The sequence below is a fragment of the Nannospalax galili genome, unplaced genomic scaffold (genome assembly GCF_000622305.1).
Source record: "Nannospalax galili isolate Female #2095 unplaced genomic scaffold, S.galili_v1.0 scaffold1223, whole genome shotgun sequence".
In the NCBI taxonomy this organism is placed as follows: Eukaryota; Metazoa; Chordata; class Mammalia; order Rodentia; family Spalacidae; genus Nannospalax; species Nannospalax galili.
This window is the reverse complement of record NW_008349784.1, coordinates 243,418-261,908: the sequence shown is the minus strand read 5'-3', so window position 1 is coordinate 261,908 and position 18,491 is coordinate 243,418. Positions and strand designations below refer to the sequence as shown.

General features: G+C 44.6%; 1 protein-coding gene across 1 annotated transcript in view; it reads right to left on the bottom strand.

Annotated features, from left to right (window-relative positions):
- Tcerg1l (transcription elongation regulator 1 like) overlaps positions 1-18,491 on the bottom strand; it is a 254,902-nt gene that overhangs the window by 201,290 nt on the left and 35,121 nt on the right. Inside the window, exons 6-8 of the mRNA XM_017801666.1 lie at positions 18,349-18,477; positions 16,113-16,259; positions 15,225-15,405 (exon numbers count right to left, since the gene is read on the bottom strand). Of these exons, the coding sequence (XP_017657155.1) occupies positions 15,225-15,405; positions 16,113-16,259; positions 18,349-18,477 (457 nt within the window). The remainder of the gene's footprint in view (positions 1-15,224; positions 15,406-16,112; positions 16,260-18,348; positions 18,478-18,491) is intronic.

Below are 18,491 nucleotides of genomic sequence, written 5' to 3'. Positions count from 1 at the left end.
CCCCTCCTCCTCCCTGGTGTGAGCCCCAGGCCCCTCCTCTTCCCTGGTGTGAGCCCCAGGCCCCCTTCTCCTCCCTGGTGTGAGCCCCAGGCCCCCTTCTCCTCCCTGGTGTGAGCCCCAGGCCCCCCGTCTCCTCCCTGGTGTGAGCCCCAGGCCCCTCTTCCCCCCACAGTAGTCAGCCTATCAAAGCCTTTCACCCTTTACACCCTTCCCAGCCCCTTTTAAGGCATCATTCTGAACTAAACCTATGACATCATTTTCCATTACATTTCTATATTTCAGATGGTATCTCTAAATACAACAATTCTTTAAAAATATAGAACTCCAACTACAAATTAACAGCAATCCCTTCAAGGTCAGTGTTGGAATTCTTGGGTCTCTGTTTTTGTTGAAACCGGGTCCACACACTTGCTGAGCACATCTTTAATATTTGTTGAGTGTTGGGTGTGCTGAGGTATAATTTGCATGCAGAGGAATTTACTTTTAGGTGTATAGATCTCTGGGTTTTAGCCTCACACACAGTCATGCAATCCCCTCCAGTTTGGCTTTTCCTAGATTGTCACGGAGTGAGACTGTGTGTGATATAACCATTTGATTCTGGAATCTTCTATGTGGCACAATGCTTTCTGGATTCACACATGTGGCTACATGGTTAGGAAGTCCATCCCCCATCGTTTCCATGTCACAGTCTACTAGATACACTCTGAAGTGCTTATCCACTCACAGCTAATCCTGCTGGGGATTAAAGCCCTTCTGAATGTGTGTACAGGTGTTTGTGAGTGGCAACTTTACATTTCTGTTGGGGAAATCCTAAGAGTGAGCTTCCTGGCTGTGTGGGAGGGGATGTTAAGGAGAATAAAGCACACTACCCTCCCACCAGCAGGTGGTGAAGTCACTCTACATCCCCATCAGCACTTGGTTCTTGTTTAAATTATGATCACACTAACGGGTGCAAGGGTCCTCAGAGTGGGTTTGAGTTGTTGTTCTTCCTAACAAATGGCGTATGACATTAAACACATTTTCAGGTGTAATTATGTTGCTTTTTACAGTTTTTAGTTTTTTTTTATTTTATGTGTATGAGTGTTTTGCCTGCATGTGTGTCAGTGCACCTGCGCAGAGGCCAAAAGAAGGTACTGGATTCCCTGGAGCCGGAGTTGTGGATAGTTGTGAGCTGCCGTGCAGGTGCTGGGAACTGAACCTAGGTCCTCTGCAAGAGCAGTCAGTGCTCTTCATTCACTGTTGAGAGGCCTCTCCAGCTCCTGTCATTATGCTTCTTAGTTGGTAACATGCCTTTGTCTTATTATTGGTCCATTTCTTGTTATCTTACCTTCTTATTGCCGACCTGCACCAGTCCTCTGGACAGTCTCAATATGGGTTCTAGGCCAGATCACTGTAAACATTTTTATCTTATTAAAACTTCTTTGGAAGAAGCCAGGCGTAGTGGCACATGCCTTCATCCCTGCATTCAGGGGCAGAGGAAGGCAGATCTCTGTGAGTTCAAGGTCAGCTTGGTCTACATAGTGAGTTCCAGGCCAGCTGGGGCTATAGGGAGACCCTGTCTCAAAAAGACCAAAAAAGAAAAATGGGGGCTAGAGAGATGGCTCAGCGGTTAAGAGCACTGACTGCTCTTGCAGAGGACCTGGGTTCGATTCCCAGCACCCACATGGTGGCTAACAACCATCTGTAACTCCAGTTCCAAGAAATCAGAGACCTTCTTCTGACTTCTGCAAGCATTGCACTACATGGGTACACTTACACACATGCAGGCAATACACTCACACACACAAAAATAAAAATAATAAAATATCTTTTTTTAAAAAACCTCGGGAAAAGCAATAGTTTCAATCCTCTTCAAGCCCATCTTGCTGGTACATTTCTATCATGGTTTGTGGTTTTGGTCTCCTAAAGCATCTTTACCCAAATTGAGGACACAAAATTTTCCTTCCGTGTTTCCTTATGGAAGTTTTTGGATGTTTGGTTTTATAGTTAGTCTTCTGATCTGCCCTGAGCTTATTTTTATCTGTTGACCTTATTTACCTGTCCATCGTGTCAGGTATGGGTTGGGATGTGTTGGTTTTGGAGGTGGATGGTAGTTGTCCCCAAAACACTCCCTACGAAGAGAAACTGTCACTACATTGAATTTTCTAGGCACCTCTGACCTTCTATGCAGGCCCCTGCGTCAGGAGCCCTTCCAGGTACCTGTGACAACCCGTGCTGGCCATTGCCGCCTGCTCTATTGGTCTTGATGCCTGTGCTGTTGCCAGGTCAATAGACGTGTCATTTGGTCAAGTTACCGAGAACAATGTTGTCACTGAGGAGCCTCCACTCGTGTTTCTTGTTTGTCTTTCTCTTAATCTGCTGGGGATCTTCAAATTCCTTTACCATCGATATCTGCTGCCTAGTTGAATAACAATCCTACAAAATGAGCTTGGTTTAGGGTTGCTTGGAGCTCAATTTGGAGAGAACTGGCATTTTAACATTCACGAGTCACCCAAGTGGTGAATAAAATATCCCTTAACATATACTAACATATTCAATGATGTGTCTCATCAATATTTTATAATTTTGAGTATGTTACACACATGACAGATAGCTTCAGCCATCAGCATCCCTCAGTAGTGGACTGTGAGCTCTAAGTCAAGTAAATCCTTTCCTCTCCAAGTTGGTTTTGGTCAGTGTTTGTGTCACAACTATAGAAAGTAACTAGGATGGAAATTGGTACGAGAGAGGAGAATATTGCTGTGCGGGACCTGACCACATGAGTCCGGGAGGACTGTGGAAGCTTTTGAAACTTTGGATTGGAAAAGTGCTCAGAGCTTATTGAGCTATTCTGTTCGAACTTGGAAGATAATGCTGAGAGAGGTGTAGATCATGGAGGCCTGGCTTGTAAAGCTTCAAAAGGAAGCAAAGATTCTGTCAGGATTGTTTGTGCGCTTTATTTTGAATTAATATTTGGAAGTGAAACTTTTGTGCTTTACTGGAATGATCAGTGCTGGTCAGCTAGGGCTGAAAAAAATAGCTATGAGAATAAAAAATTAAAAACCTACTGAAAAATTACACATACACTATCTCTACATGAGTCCACGTGTACAGCTGAAGGCTACATAACAAGAAACAATGCCAGGCAGGAGAAACCTTCCTTTGAGTTGTTGGCCAGGGTAGTCCAAGAGACTCCCAAAATTATATAGGCTATTGCCACAGCCCTTGATGCCTCCCAGAACTTGAATGCAAAACCCTATTGCTGAAAACAGGACATACTTTGGACGCAGGATTTTGAGCAACAGAGCTGGAACTGACCAGGAAGCCACCTCACCTGAAGGCTCGCTCTCATAGCTTTGGAGAGCACTGTGCAAGCTGTTAAGGGAGACCATCAATCCATGGTCCAAACCCGACTTCAAAGCCAAAAAACCCCATCGATGACCAGCACAGCAAACAACATTGGTGCAGTAGTGGCACTTTTATCTTGGGGGTAATCAACAGCTACCTAATTGGACTTAAAGCCCACTCACTGGGAGGAAACTCATATGTGGTGCTGTAAACCTAGCCAAATACATATAGCTGGAGAGGTCACAGATCTTAGAGAAAACTCCAAGGTTGTCACATCCCTAGACAAATGTAATTTCTTACTATGTACAAAATATGGTTCCTTAAATCTACAGACAAGTATTCCGGTCTCCACCCATCAAAAAAGCTTCTTTTGCAAGAGACAGAGTCATTACAAAGTTACACAACTGATTATACACAGAGATTCTCTGTGAATTGCCCAAGCATAAGTGGCACATGTAGGATGTAACATCCACACCTAAGGCTCATGGAACATAGAACAAGGCATGAAGAGAACACTAATGCATTTTTCAATTCTCATCAATGCAGCTCCCTCATGCAGCAGAGGTCCAGGAACACAAAAGGTCACAAATGGCCAAAATGTAGAGAATAAGAGTCTGCAGAGTGTGTGTCCTTGGACAGGTCTCCTGTATTAAAATCCACCCACCCAGGGCTCAGGAACCATTGTGGAAGAGGGGCTGGAAATTATAAGAACCAGGGAGGAGGTGTATGACCAGACAGAAATAGTCCTACACATGCCTGGAACCCTTCTCATACAAAACTGCAGCAATGGTGACGGCATGCACAGGACCCATGGAAGCGGACAAAAACGCAGCACAGAACTGTGGAAATGAACAGCAGGCCCCAATCTTAGTTGAAGAATTATTGGCAGCTGATCACTGCTAGGTGAAAGAGCTGATCTTCTTAAAGGGAGGGACTCTAGATAGGCTGGCTAGATCCCAGTGGATGAACTTGCACTGAGGGACATCAGGGGACACTAACCTTACATGATAGGCCTTAACACAGATGACAGAAGGTATGAACTCCAGTGAGGGGAACTGGAGTTACAAATGGTTGCTAGCCACCATGAGGGTGCTGGGTTTGAACCCAGGTCCTCTGCAAGCCCTTCCCCTTCAGGTAGACCTTTTGAGATGGTCTAACAGTTAGAGCTTCTGTCTGTGCACAGAGACAGTTTGCATGCGGTCTGTAGTTCTCTTCCTCAGTCCTTTCTCTCCTTTTTCTCTTTTGTCTTCTTTTACTGACTGCAACTTCCAGAATAAATTTACATGCAAGTTCCATGAGCACAGGTCATTGCCTGTTCTCCATCTCGGAAAAAACGTCTTCTGGTATTACTATTGAACACTGTGCTGCCTGTGGCTCTGCCATGGATTCTTCTGTCCATTTAAGCAGGTAGTCTTCCATTCCTCATTGGCTTACTAACGATTTTTGCTTTGTTAATCTGGATAGATGTTGAGCTAGACAGATGAATTTTTGTTGTTCTTGATTCATATTCAGGGACCATCTGACGGCTCAGCCTAGAACCCATGATTCTTCTGCTTTGGCCATTGAGTGCTGGAATTCCAGGCATGCACCACTGTGCCTGGCTTAATGCATTTTCTAAATCCACTAAGATGATTTTCTGTTTTTCTTCTTTGATCTTTGAATAAATAACATCAGTTGATTTTCTAATGTTGACTTGACATTGGATTCCAAGAATAAACCCATTTAGTCATGTGATGTTACCAACTTTACATATTGCTCCATTATGGATGAGTGCGATGTGACTGGTACTGTGCTGCCTGTGGCTCTGCCATGGATTCTTCTGTCCATTTAAGCAGGTAGTCTTCCATTCCTCATTGGCTTACTAACGATTTTTGCTTTGTTAATCTGGATAGATGTTGAGCTAGACAGATGAATTTTTGTTGTTCTTGATTCATATTCAGGGACCATCTGACGGCTCAGCCTAGAACCCATGATTCTTCTGCTTTGGCCATTGAGTGCTGGAATTCCAGGCATGCACCACTGTGCCTGGCTTAATGCATTTTCTAAATCCACTAAGATGATTTTCTGTTTTTCTTCTTTGATCTTTGAATAAATAACATCAGTTGATTTTCTAATGTTGACTTGACATTGGATTCCAAGAATAAACCCATTTAGTCATGTGATGTTACCAACTTTACATATTGCTCCATTATGGATGAGTGCGATGTGACTGGTTCCATTATGGATGGGTGCGATGTGACTGGTTCCATTACGGATGGGTGCGATGTGACTGGTTCTTTCAAGTCCTATGGGTGCGATGTGACTGGTTCCATTATGGATGGGTGCGATGTGACTGGTTCTTTCAAGTCCCTGTCACTGTGACTTCCCCTCAGTGAGGGACAACGACCTGGACTCATGAGCTGAAATAAGCCCTTTCTCCCCTAAGGTGCTTTTTCTGGGATATTTTTATCACAGCAATAGAAAATGAAGCTCAGATAGTTTACTTTTCAATTCTTCTGGCCTACTTTAATTTAGGAAGCCCTTTCTTTCCTAATTCCTTAAGGGTAAGCTTAGATAATTGACTTCAATCTTTCTTTTTTAATACAGACATTTTCATTGTATAAATTTATATCTAAGTTCCTGCTTTAGCTGTGTCCCACAAGATTTTTTTATGTTGATTTTCATTTTCACTCAAACCAAAATATTTTCTAATGGCCTCTGTCTCCTTGACTCATGTGTTAATTAAAAGTATATTGTTCTTAGGGCGTGATAACTGGCTCAAGGATTAAGAGCAGTGGTTGTTCCTGCAGAGGATCCAGATTGGGCTCCCAGTACCCACATAGTGACTGACAACCTTCTCTTACAATCATCTCAGTTCCAGGGGATTAGACACCCTCTTCTGGCCTCCGTGAGCGTTACACACATGTGGTGCACCTACATATATGTAGGCACAATACTCATGCACATAAAATAAAAAACAAAAGTAAAAAGATATTTTCAAAGAAGAGTATATTTTTCTATTTTCAGATATCTAGAAGTTTTCTGGATTGATTTTCTGTTCCGTTACAGGTTTCTAAATTAATTCTATTTTTGAGACCCTCTCTCTAAAAAAAAAAAACCCATAAATGAATTCTATTTTTGCCAGAAGACAAAGTGTGGCTATTTTTATTATTCAACATCTGCAGGTTTGTTTTACAGTCTAGTACATTGTCATGATGAATGGCCCACGCATGCACATAAACAAGCATCGTCCGCTGTGAGGTGCAGTGGGTGGGATGCCCTTCTGGCCAGGGTGGTGGGCAGATGCCTGTCAGTCCCCCACATCCTAACAGCACCTCACCATCTTGCTTACTGGTTACAGTGTCTGCAGCTTTGACCCGTCTGTTCACCTTTGACACGTGCAGCAGCTCTTGGCTGTGCCTGTTCTGCCCTTTCATGGCCCGTTTTCTGTGTGCACGTTTACTTATGCAATGCCCTTTCCATCTCTGAATTCTGACTCACCCACAGGCAGCAGTGCAGCCTCCAGGTCCCTTTGACTTGTTCCACAAGGTGCAGCTCTTCTTCACATCCATTCTGCCCTGTCAATGTCATCGTTAAAAATGTCTCTGATAGACATCACACACTTGGCTAAAAAATCTGAAAACATCTGCCTGTTGACAAGGAGTTAGGAGTTCACATTTTAACCTCCCTCTTTAAGGCTTCTTTACAGTCTACCCTGTGTTCTGCTTTCTTCTTTTTTCTCTTTTTATACCTGATTTGGGAGTTGGGTGTTTACTATGCTTGATTCTTTTTAAGATTAACTTTAATTTTATTCATGTCTGTGTGTGTGTGTGTGTAAAGGTTGTTTGTGTAGATGCCTGTGCTGGAGTTACAGGCAGCTGTGAGTCACCCAGTATGGCTGCTGGGAACCAAACGCAGATCATCTGGAAGAGCAGGAAGCTCTTAACTGCTGAGCCCTCTCTCCAGCCTACGTTTTCTATTCTTACGTCTACAGTGGTTTTATGGTTTATATTGACTTAACTCCTCACAATTTTAAGTGCCTGCTCTGTGCTGAGCTATGTATATGTATGTGTATGTGTATGTGTATGTATATAGCATAAAGTCTTTGTGTGAGTGAACAGATCTACACATGAAGGCACCAGGAACATCTTTAGGAGAACACACTTTCACATATCACAGGCCACACGGTATGGAGTGGGACAGTATTCCAATTCTACACTTCCTGTCCCTCCCCCGCAAGTCTTATTATTTAGAGCAACTGGGAGCAACCACAATAAGGTTTTACCACCGCCACCGCCTTCTCTTCTTACGTGTAAGAAAGCTTCTCCCTGACGTACAGTATAGGACTCTTGATAAGCTTCCTGGTAATAACCTGAGCTGCTTGTCTCCGTAAAATGAATTTTTTCTGTTTTAGTTCGGGTGATATTTCATCACAGGTTTTGATGGGTTTTGATTAGTTTAAGTTCTGGATTGAGAGGTTTTTATCTCCATATTTTAAACATATCATTGCATTGTGACAATAAAACTCCCGAGATTTTCAACTTTGTTCCTGTGAAATGTCTTTTCTCTGTCTTCAAGATTTGCTCTTAGTCTTTACGTCACATTTTAGAGTATGACCTGTGTTGTGTTCAGTCTCTGCTGTGTTATGTTTTGCTGTTTTTCAGTCTTGGATTTGGCTGAACTTTTGGGGTCTTTAGTTTGACAACAGTGATTATTTTTGTACCACCTTTGATCATTATCCCTTCAAGTTTGTTTTTAGCGCCCTGTGTTCTGGGACATCACTCACACATATGTTAACACCTGAGCTCAAAGCCCAGGAAGCGCACCCGCTTCCCACTTGTTCTCCTTTGAATTGCATTTTAACAGTTTCTACTGTTGTCTTTAAACTCTTTCCATGTCTCTGTCACATCGACTCATAAGCCCATGAAAGCTATTTTTCACCTCTGATGTTATATCTTACTAATACCTCCATGACTTCATTTCCATATCTGATGAAATTCTCCACCTGTTCCTTCCACCAGTCATTCAGATGCTAATCAGAGTCCTTCAAGCCTCCATCTGCAGGTTCCAGGCCATACGTCTTTGGTTCTGCTGGTTGCTTTGTGCCTTGACAGATGCATTTCTTGCTTGTTTGTGCGGCCTGTAATCTCTTATCAAATGCCAGACCTTGTAGGAAGAGCACAGAGTTCACCTCTGGAGGACTGCCCAGTCCTTCTTGTGTCAAGGTATCAGCTATGAAGCTGGGTCAGTTTATTTCGGAGTTGACCTGGATCTGGTTTCTGTTGTAATGTTCATCTGTAAGCACCACAGGCTTTAACTTCCTTTAACAGTGACTTTTCCATGGGGTGAGTTCTGGGTACCTGGCCATCTCTCTCAGTATTTGTGTCCTAGCTTCTGGGCATCCTGCATTCCTGTATGACAGACCATACTCCTCTCCTGCGCTGCCCAGTGGGCAGGGTCCTGATCCTGCTTCTGTCTTAGGGAACCTTGTAATCAGCTCTGAGTTTGGGAGTTTCTAACACCTGCCTCTGTTAAGAAGTAGCAGTGAGGTTCTCCCTGCCATGTCTGCCTTGACCAGCACAATCTGAGATTTTGCATTTTAATTACAATTATGAAAATTATCTCTGCTCTGTCATGGGTATAGCCTGGAGCTTTTCACCCCTTTCTGTGAGGAAACTTAACAAATGTTTACATCTATCCAATGTTATTAACAAAAATTGCTGATATTTATCAATATTTTTGAAACCTTACTTCCTCGTTCCAGGTTTTTGTCATAGACTTATTTCCTAGTTGAGGAAGATAAAGATAAAAGTAATCAAGTTTTACAATATGAACTTTTTCTAAGCATCTCATGTTCATAGAAGGATTCTAAAGTAACTGTGATTTCATCATTTGAAAATTGACAAGACACAAACTGAAGTCAGAGTCTTAAAAATCTTACTGTGTGGGGCTGGGGAGACGGCTCAGTGGTTAAGAATGCCGCCTACGCATACAGACGACAAAGGTTCTGTTCCCAGCACCCACGTGGCAGTTCACAACCACCTATAACTATAGTTTCAGGGGACCAGACACCCCCTTCTGGTCTCCATGGGCACCATGTACAAACGTGGTATACTTATGTACATGGAAGCAAACAGTCATACACATAAAATAAAAATAAATCTTAACTTAAAATCTTATTGGGTAATTGCTAGAGAGAACAGGACCCAGATCACACACTCCACATCACCATATACACTAAGTAAACAAAATGTAAATGCCAGAGTTAGAAACAGGACAAAGCAAAGAAATAACAAGAAAAAATAACTAGAAATGTTAGAAACCGTAACAATGACAGGAGACTATAAAGGCTGAAATGTGCTACATTTCATTTTAAAAGGCAGAAATTGTGCTTTCGAATGACCAACCTGAGAGTGAGGAAAGCTGGAAAGACAGCACAGGTACCGGGCAGAGAGCGGGTGGCCCACGGCTGCCCCAGGAAGGCTTTTCAGGGAAAACCACTCCAGGCTTCTCTGAAGTGGACATTTCCTCACTTGGGCACCAAGACAGGAAAGCCCTTCATGTAGGCCATAAATTTCTTCACTATAAATTCCCCTGTAATTGCCTGAACTTTTCCCCTTATGGTAAGCAGATCTAGCACTGTGGGAAGAATGAGCTACGCAGCCACATCCCTTTCCCTGCTCTTTGACAGTGTCTTGGTGGTGGTTTGAAAGTGAACTGTCCCTAAGAGGGCCACGTGTTTGAATACTTGGCCCCCAGATGGTGGTGCTGCTTAGGAAGTGTCTTGGTTAATTTTATTATCAATTTGACTCAAACTGGAGGCCTTTGGGAAGAGTGGTCCTCAACTGAAGAACTGCCTCAGTCAGACTGACCTGTGGGCATGTCTATGGGGCATTTTCTTCATTGGTAAGTGATGTAGGAGGGTCCAGCCCACTGTAGGCAGTGCCACTCCTGAGCAGATGGGTCAGAGCTTTATGAGACAGATAGCCCAGCTAGGGGAGCAACCTAGTAAGCCGTGCTCCTCCGTAGTTGCTGCTTCAAGCTTCTGCCTTGAGTTCTTGCCCTGACTTCCTCAATGACGGACTGTGACATGGAAGTGTAAACCAAACAAACCCTTTCCTCCCCATGTTTCCTTTGGTCACGGTGTTTATCACAACAACAGAAAGCAAACTAAGACAGCAAGGTTGTGGACCGTTCAGGAGAGGATGCTCGCTGGAGAAGGGTCACTAGGGACAGGCCTTGAGATGTTTTAGCCAGCCTCACTTCCTGTCTGTCTCGGTTCCCTGTTCCATCACGACGTGAGGTGAGGGACCCCAGCTGCACACTCATGCCTTCATCCAGAACAGACTGTACTCTCCCAAACTGTGAGCTAAGATAAAATCCTTTCCTCTCCTCAAGCTGTTCCTTGTCAGATAAACATACCAAACCTTAGCAGGCAGAAGATGTAGTTGCCTTGTCACGCTTAATACTTCTGCCTTTCAGGAGGTCAAAGCCCTGTGGTGTGTGGTCCACTTTCTGATGTGCACGCCCCATCTTCTCAGAGTCTCATGGCCGTGGTCCTGGAAGGCTTCCGTGGCTTTCTCTCAGGGGATCTTCTCTTCTGTAATTCCAGTCCCTGTTTCTCAGAAATCTCCTTGATTACTTGTTTCTTCAGATGGTCTTTCTACAGCACCAGCTTCTCTTTTATTTCGTCCTTTTTTGAATGGTTATTAAGTAATCTGTTTATGCGTGCAAAGTTAAACTCAAAGCTGCTTTACCCAAGAAGGTGACTAGGTCCTGTACCAAGTCTTTCTTCTGCATCTTTGCGATTAAGGGCGCAGAAGCCATGGCAATCTGTCTTCTGCCCCATCTGTCTCTCTCATAGTTGAAATCGGAGTGGCACAGCCAGTGTTAAGATGGTGGGAGTTCGTGTTTCCCCAGTGCAGGGTTAGCAGCACTAGGCTCTCTCATCTCAGGCCGACAAGCAAGGCAGTACATAAACCTCCAGTTTCCTGTGAGGCACTGTTTATTTTGTGTCTACACTGGACAGTAACTGAGATAATGATCTTCTCCCACTGCTTGATGCTCTCAGCCTTGGCCATTTTATTTCTGAATAGTGTCCTAACATACTGCCGTACTGATTCCCTGGGAAGAAGCTTGGGGAAGGACTGATGGGAAGGGAGGTAAAGAAAGTGCTTTCACCTGTGCTGGGTGCTGCTGCTCCCCTGCCTCCTACCCTGAACCAGCTGCTGAGGGCTGGGAATGATTGCTAGATTGCTTCTCAGTTCAGCCCGTTAACACCATCATTAGGGACAATTTCCTTAAAAGCCATTTAATTATTACCAGACCCTTGGTTTTCAAAGCTTTGACTGTGAGCCTTTGCATCTTGGATCTACAGGCCAGTGAAAGGCACTCTGCCTCCTGATGCTCCTTGGCTTCCCAGGGTGACTTCACACCTTCCTGGGGGAGTCGGGGATCATGGGCAACATAAAATCCCACAACAGTTACTGAAGAGCCTGAGCCAACTAACAGTTCCCTGGATGCCTCTGGCTGTGGGGGGCCTGAGCTTAGACTCTCCTGCCCCAGCTAGGCTCCCAGTGACTCCTGCAGCCCAGCCTCAATTCGCTGCCTGCGGGTTCTTCCCTGTGTGTCTGTTCCTTGGCTTAGCATTCCACTCTGCTCTTCCTGCTCTGAGGTAGCACCTCTCACCCTGGACCTTCCCTCCGGGGACCCTCCAGGGGCTCCACCTTCATTTACAACAATGTCTCATGGCTGTGTTGTGACCTCCTGTCTCCTCTCTTCCCCACCAGACTGTGACCCTTCAGCAGAGCTGCTGTGGATCAGAGTCTGTGACCCCCTAATCCATAGGATGAGGTTGTAATCTCTAAGGTGATGACATCCAGAGATGAGGTCATGAAAGGGGCCCCCAAGATGGGATAGTGTCTCTGTAGAAGGTGGCCCACAGAGGGTCCTTCCTTCCCTAAGAGGACACAGAGAGAGTCAGCTTTGGCATGCTGGCAAGACATCTCTCCTGGGCTTCAACTGTGTGGCACCCTACCGCTCTTCCCCACACCTGTGATAGATAACGCCTCTTTTTAACTGCCCAGCCTTGGTGCCATCTATTATTGGTTATTATTATTATTATTTTACTGCAGCCTGAGCTAAACAAGGTGACAGCCTTGCATAGCCCAACTCTTCTGTGCTGTGCCTGCAACGCTGCTGAAACATGGTTTTCCTGGAGCGAGAAGAGGAGGAGGCCAGCACTAAGCATGACTCTGTGCAGTCCAGATAGCCACGGCGCCTTCTGGCTCTGAGTGGAATGGCAAAAAGCCACCATCATCATCCTCCTCATTATGGATGAACTTTGTATGAAAAATGAAGTCCTTTCCATGCTCCGCCAAGTTGTGCTTACATGACCTGAACCCCTGAACTTGCAGTTAACTCTTAGCCAACAATAAATGAAGAGGTGTCATAGTAAACCGAGTGTCCAAAGTCACCTCCTAAGGCTCTACCCACAGCGCCCACTATCAGGTCAGCCAACAGCATGCCTACCCACTCAAACTGCTTGCTAGGCACACAGGGCTTTAAAATACATCTGTCCCTCAAACATCAGTGCATACTTGTGAAGCCCTCAAAGAATGACTATTCCGTGCAAACCACTATCTAGCCAAGAAAAGCAAATGCACTTGGCTCCCTAGTCCTGTGGAAACTGAGCGATTTAGACATGCTGTTCCTGTGTGTCTGGAAATTCTAACTATGTTTCTTTGAATAACTTGAAAGGAGTCAATGAAATACATCTGATTTTAAGACCACTCATTTCTGAGCAGAAGAGACATGTAATTAAGTTAAGCCATGTGATAGATCAATAATGTTGCATATTCATCATGATAAAGTTGTGTCTATATTATGTACTTATATAAATGTATGCAACCATAATCACATACATTTTATTAAAAAACTACATAATATGACTTAAATATAATATGTAAAAGTATCTAGTTATATTAAGATATAATAGTATTAAAAGCTGAAATTTTACATGTAAGTGTCCTAATAAAGTTGTAATTTTTAGTTTGTTTTGGTGAAATTGAAGTAATAAAATTTAAATTTTAACTGGCTTGGAGCCTGTGCTCCCTTCCACTTTTCCTTGATCCGCTCCTGAGGACTTGGTTGACGAAGATACAAGATAAAAAGCCCCCTGCATATGCCTGTCAGGGGGTTCCTTATACATTGTTAATTGACCAAAAAGACAGATTTAGAAAATCCCATGTCAAACCAAGATTTGATTGTTGGTCATTTTGGAGAACAGGTCAACATTTCTCCTCAAACGATAAACTTGAACTATAAGTGTGCATTCACATGTGGCACATAAGTCAAAAACAGAAACCAGCAAAACAGAAAAGCCAGAGAAGAGAGAAAGCAAAGATCTGACAAACAGCAAGCAAAGTTGGAATGAAAGATTATTATAATGTTGATTATGTTGCTAAGAAATACTTTATCCTTTAAGGTATACTATTCAAAAAGTCAGAAAGTAAATTTAATGAATGCTGCTTGCATAGTGTATTAAATTTTTCCTGCGTAGAAATAAATAAGCAGCACTTGCATGATAGAAAAATCTGAGAAGTTACCAGTTTCCCAGTAAATATTAGGAAATTCGCAGAATGAGCGTCCTGAGAGGACTGAGGCATGCTGGGAAATGTCTGTATCACCCTGCACAGTGGTGGGAAGCGGCAAAGGCTTTGTTCAACAGGTAACCTAGAAAACTAGACCTGCTAGTGACTTGGGTGCCTTGCAGCAGGAAACTTGGATATTAATCTTCCCCACTCTACGAGTCACTGGGAGCCACGGCATCCTCCTAAAATACACACCATGGAATCATCCCCCACAGCCACTAACGCAAACAGGAAGCACGATCATCATAGCGTGAGACATTACAAGTGTGCCCACATGCAATTTCAGTCAGATCTCAATCAGCAATGCACAGTTACAAAGAATAAAGACACTCTTCTGTCAAGAATCACAAAAGCCCAGGAGAAGCACAGGAAGATGCTCCTTCCTGATTTATTGCTCAACAATATTCCTTACGAATTGGAACAAATATGTAGCCAAACAGAGGAAAATAAATGCATCCCCAACTCCAGCACCACGGCGTCCACAGGAACATCTCCTTGTTACTAAGTTTTAGAGACACATATTGAGACAAGCCTGGTAGGAAAATTACAAGAAGATAATATAATTCTGAAATCATAAAATATTCCATAATGGAAGGGGCTGCAAGACAATTTCAGCATGGACAACATTTGCTTTTGTAATATGATCATATGTTAAGGTGATTTAAAAAAATCAATTTAAAAATTCACAAGATGATTTTATTCTCCTGATACAATACAGGTTTATTATACAATATTTCATCCAATGATTGTTTCACAGAAGTCTGTTCTACAACAAATGTTCTTTCAGGTCATTTGACTCCAAAGACAGAACAAAGTCCATCTTGCAAACAGGGCATTTCATGGTCCATCTCCACCATTACCCCAACATAAAGGCAAAATTCACAGATCTGAGCATCTGCAGATACCCTGCAGATCCCTCAGCCCCTCGCACCCCTGCCTGCCTGCAGCACCCCAGACAATCAGCACTGTTAATGAGTGGACTGTTCATCGGGTGCCCTTGTTAACTAGTAGCAAAAAACATGGTCCAGCTCTGAAAACAGATCATCGCCAATATGATTTGTAAGGATCCCTCAGCCATTTCCTCATCTTGAAAATCAACACTATAATCTAACAGTAGAAGATGAGCACCCAGTTTTTAAAAAAGATTCACACCATGAAGTAAGTTATGAAAGAATTGCTAAGAGAATTGTGTCCTTAAAATGACACATAGTTTTACACTGACATGACTAAAGGCACATTATCACCGTTCTTCTTAGGAGCACTGACCTGGTATGGGCTGAGGCGCTAACACCACAGTCGGGAGAGGCCTGGAGGCAGGAACTGGCCTGGGCAGAGACAGAGCTACTTGGTTTGCCAGAAAATGAGGTTTTTCGTGGCTGTAGAAGAGTCTGGATTCCTCAGGGTGTATCCATGTCGAGTCCAGAGCAAAGGAATTATTGAAAAAGATCTGTCCAAACACAACGGAAGTAAGGCATTTAAAGCAAAGCACTCGATGGACGAAAATGCAGACGTTTGTTGTCATTCACTGTCAAATATCGGGTAATCCATTCCTGGGCATTCCATAAAAACCTGGTTCTAAAGCTTCAAAATGCAGTTCCTTAAGAAACTAGCAAAAGGCCAGCTGACACCACACTGGTCTTCAACTATCCTCCTGGCCAGTTCAGCCCAGCAGCCCAAAGACCTAATGGGGTCACTACTGCACGTGGGAGAACAAGTTGATAGAGTACTCTGTCTTTTATATTGAAGCAAGCAAAAGATACCCAGGAAATTTGAATTCACAGGCCATCAGAAAGGAGAAAAACTCATTTCCAAACCATGAGAAAAACTCATTTCCAAAATTTAAAGCTTGCATGTATAATGTTTAAGAGTTTTAGTTAAGGGTTGTAGATTTTAAAGCTGAAATTTTTTAGGTAAATTCTGATTCAGAAGTCAATACTGTTTCAATAAAACCCAAGCATTTCAAGCTATGTCAGAAAGACCTTATATGCTGATATATCCAAGCAGGTCGGTCCATTTCTGAAATGATTCCTCTCTGTACTCAAATGGCCACTCTATTGCAATTAGAAACACATGACGTTTTCTGGTAACATGGTAATACCCAACAACTTATCAATTAAAAGTCCACTTGTCCAATTAAATTGCTTGCGCTTTTACCTTGTAATTAGGCAGCCTTTTGTCTACCCAGCTTTTCCCAGCCAGAGGTGGAAGGGCAGGAGGGCAGACGTGTGGGAAAATGGGCACCAGCTCCACAGTGGAGGAGGAAGACAGTCCTACGGATGGAGAGTGGCCACCAAACAGCCACTGGGACCCAGAATAAAAGAGAAAGAAGTTCTTGTTAGCCGAAGTCAAGCATTTCTCCTTTGTACACAAAGATTTGGAAATGACTGCTTGATTCAAAAAAAATTTAAAGTGAGCAGACTATGAGAAAAATTCTCTCACTTCCTATCAAGAAAGACCATAAGCATTTATAAATTACAGAGAAACATTAAAGTTTAATTTCAGTATCACCATGAAGGATTGTCAACGCAGCATCTGTTGGGGAGGAACTTCTAAGAAAAACCCACAAGAGAAAACAGGAAATGATTTTGTGTAATCCAATGGTCACTCAGATGGTCTGTTTAAATTAAATGGGTAACAAAAATCCAAAGAAAAGAATCTGGGAAAGGGACTGGAAGGGAGGGAATGGTGGATGGGGGTGGGGGGAGGAAACCAGGAGGGTTCACACACGTGGGTGAAACTGTCAAAGGGTTCTTTAATTAATTAAAAAATAAAGGAAACAATGAGTTTCTGGACTGAGTTGATAGGAAACCCTGATGGAACGGTAAAGGTTGGTGATCTGGCTTTTATTTTGAATCTTCTCTTAAATGGAGAACACAGACTTATCTAGAGCATTCCTTCAAAGCGGCAGTTTGTATCCATTCATTCAACATTTTTAATACAGTGCTATTTTCAAAATTAAACTAGCTAAGGAGTTAAGATTGCAAGTTTCTCAAGGTTTGTCAGTACAAATAGATTCTAAAGCAAAGACGATGTAAGGACTACTGGGCTAAAGATTCTCATGCAGCAACTTTCCACAGTGAACAGCAGAAGAGTGTGAGCACAGGGTCCCCATGAAAACCACCCAGGCCTCACCCCGGGGTGGGGAGGTGGAGACCCATCGGCCAGACATTTCATCCGCATTGTTTTAAAATCACAGTGCATCTCTTATGTTCCTGATACGTGAAAATAGCTCTGATTCCACACATTGCTACTTAGACAGTGGGCAGGCACAAAATACTGAGGTTAACACTAAATTTTTCTGGATTTTTCTTTTCAAATTTATGCATGGGGGGAAACTGCGGCTTTCTATACAGGGGGAGAAAGGTATTTCCTTGACATCCTGTACCTCTAGTGGTAGCACTCTGGAAGGACAGCCTCCTAAACCCGGCAAAAGCTACCAGCGCTTTCTCCAAAGAAGCTGATGCCGGCTTCCCCATGTGTGATTACCCTTAACTCCGAAGAGCGGCTCGGGGGGAGGTTTCACGACGTCTTCCAGAAATGCTCACAAGATAATACTGGGATTAAATTAATTAAAAGGTGTATTGGAACAGAATGCTCATTTGCATATGCTAATGAGGCTAGTCCTGGGAAATGAAATACGCGCTGCGCCCCGGTTCAAACGCATCTGCGTAGTTAGGGGACGAATGTGGCCAAAGCCGGCAAGGTGGCTGCCGCGCCATCCGTCTAAGGGCAATCGCTTTTCCTGCGGTTCCAGGTTTTGCACGCCAAACTCTTCTAAAGTGGGATCCGACCCCGGGGAATTCGTGGCCGTGGCAGGCCTCGGGCAGGAGGGGAGAGCCCCCTCTCGGTTGGCTTTCAAGCCCGGACTTCCAGGCTGCCGCGCGTGGCTGGAATTCTCTTAAGCCCTGCCCTGAATCTAGGGAAGGAGTAGGGGACCAGATCGGAATCAGAAACAGCTATCGATCCCCAGCTCGCTTTTCGAGTCTGGCGGAGACTGGAAAAGTATTAACTTCCAGGCGAGGCACGGCGGCCACGGCGGGCGGCTGCTGCGCTCGGCTCGGGGGCGGCGACTTCAGCACCGCGCGCCGGCCGGACGGCGCCGGGGACCCAAAGTTGGGGCGCCGCGGGCCGGGGGCTGCGGGGCTCCGACCGCCCTGGGCGGAGCCGGGGAAGAAACGGCCCGAAAACCGCCGAGGGGCGACGCGGGACGTCGGAGGATGAACTTTCTTGCCCACGCACGGCTGCGGCGCTGCCCCACGGTGCTGTGCGGAGGACACCGGGAGGAAGGAGCGGGAAGCTCCCGGCCGGAGCCGCCCAGCGCTCGAGGCCCGCGCCCCGGGGAGGAGGGACCCGCAACCCCCAGCCTCGGGGAAGGGGCCCGGGCCGTTACCTGTCCGCCGAGCAGGGGGCGGTGCACGCCGGCGTGGTCTGGCGCAGAGGGCAGCGGCCACGGGGGCAGCAGCGGCTCGCCCGGGGCCGGCCAGCCCGGCAGCCTCGGGAGCGGCGGGGCCGCGGCGGGCTGCACCGAGGCGA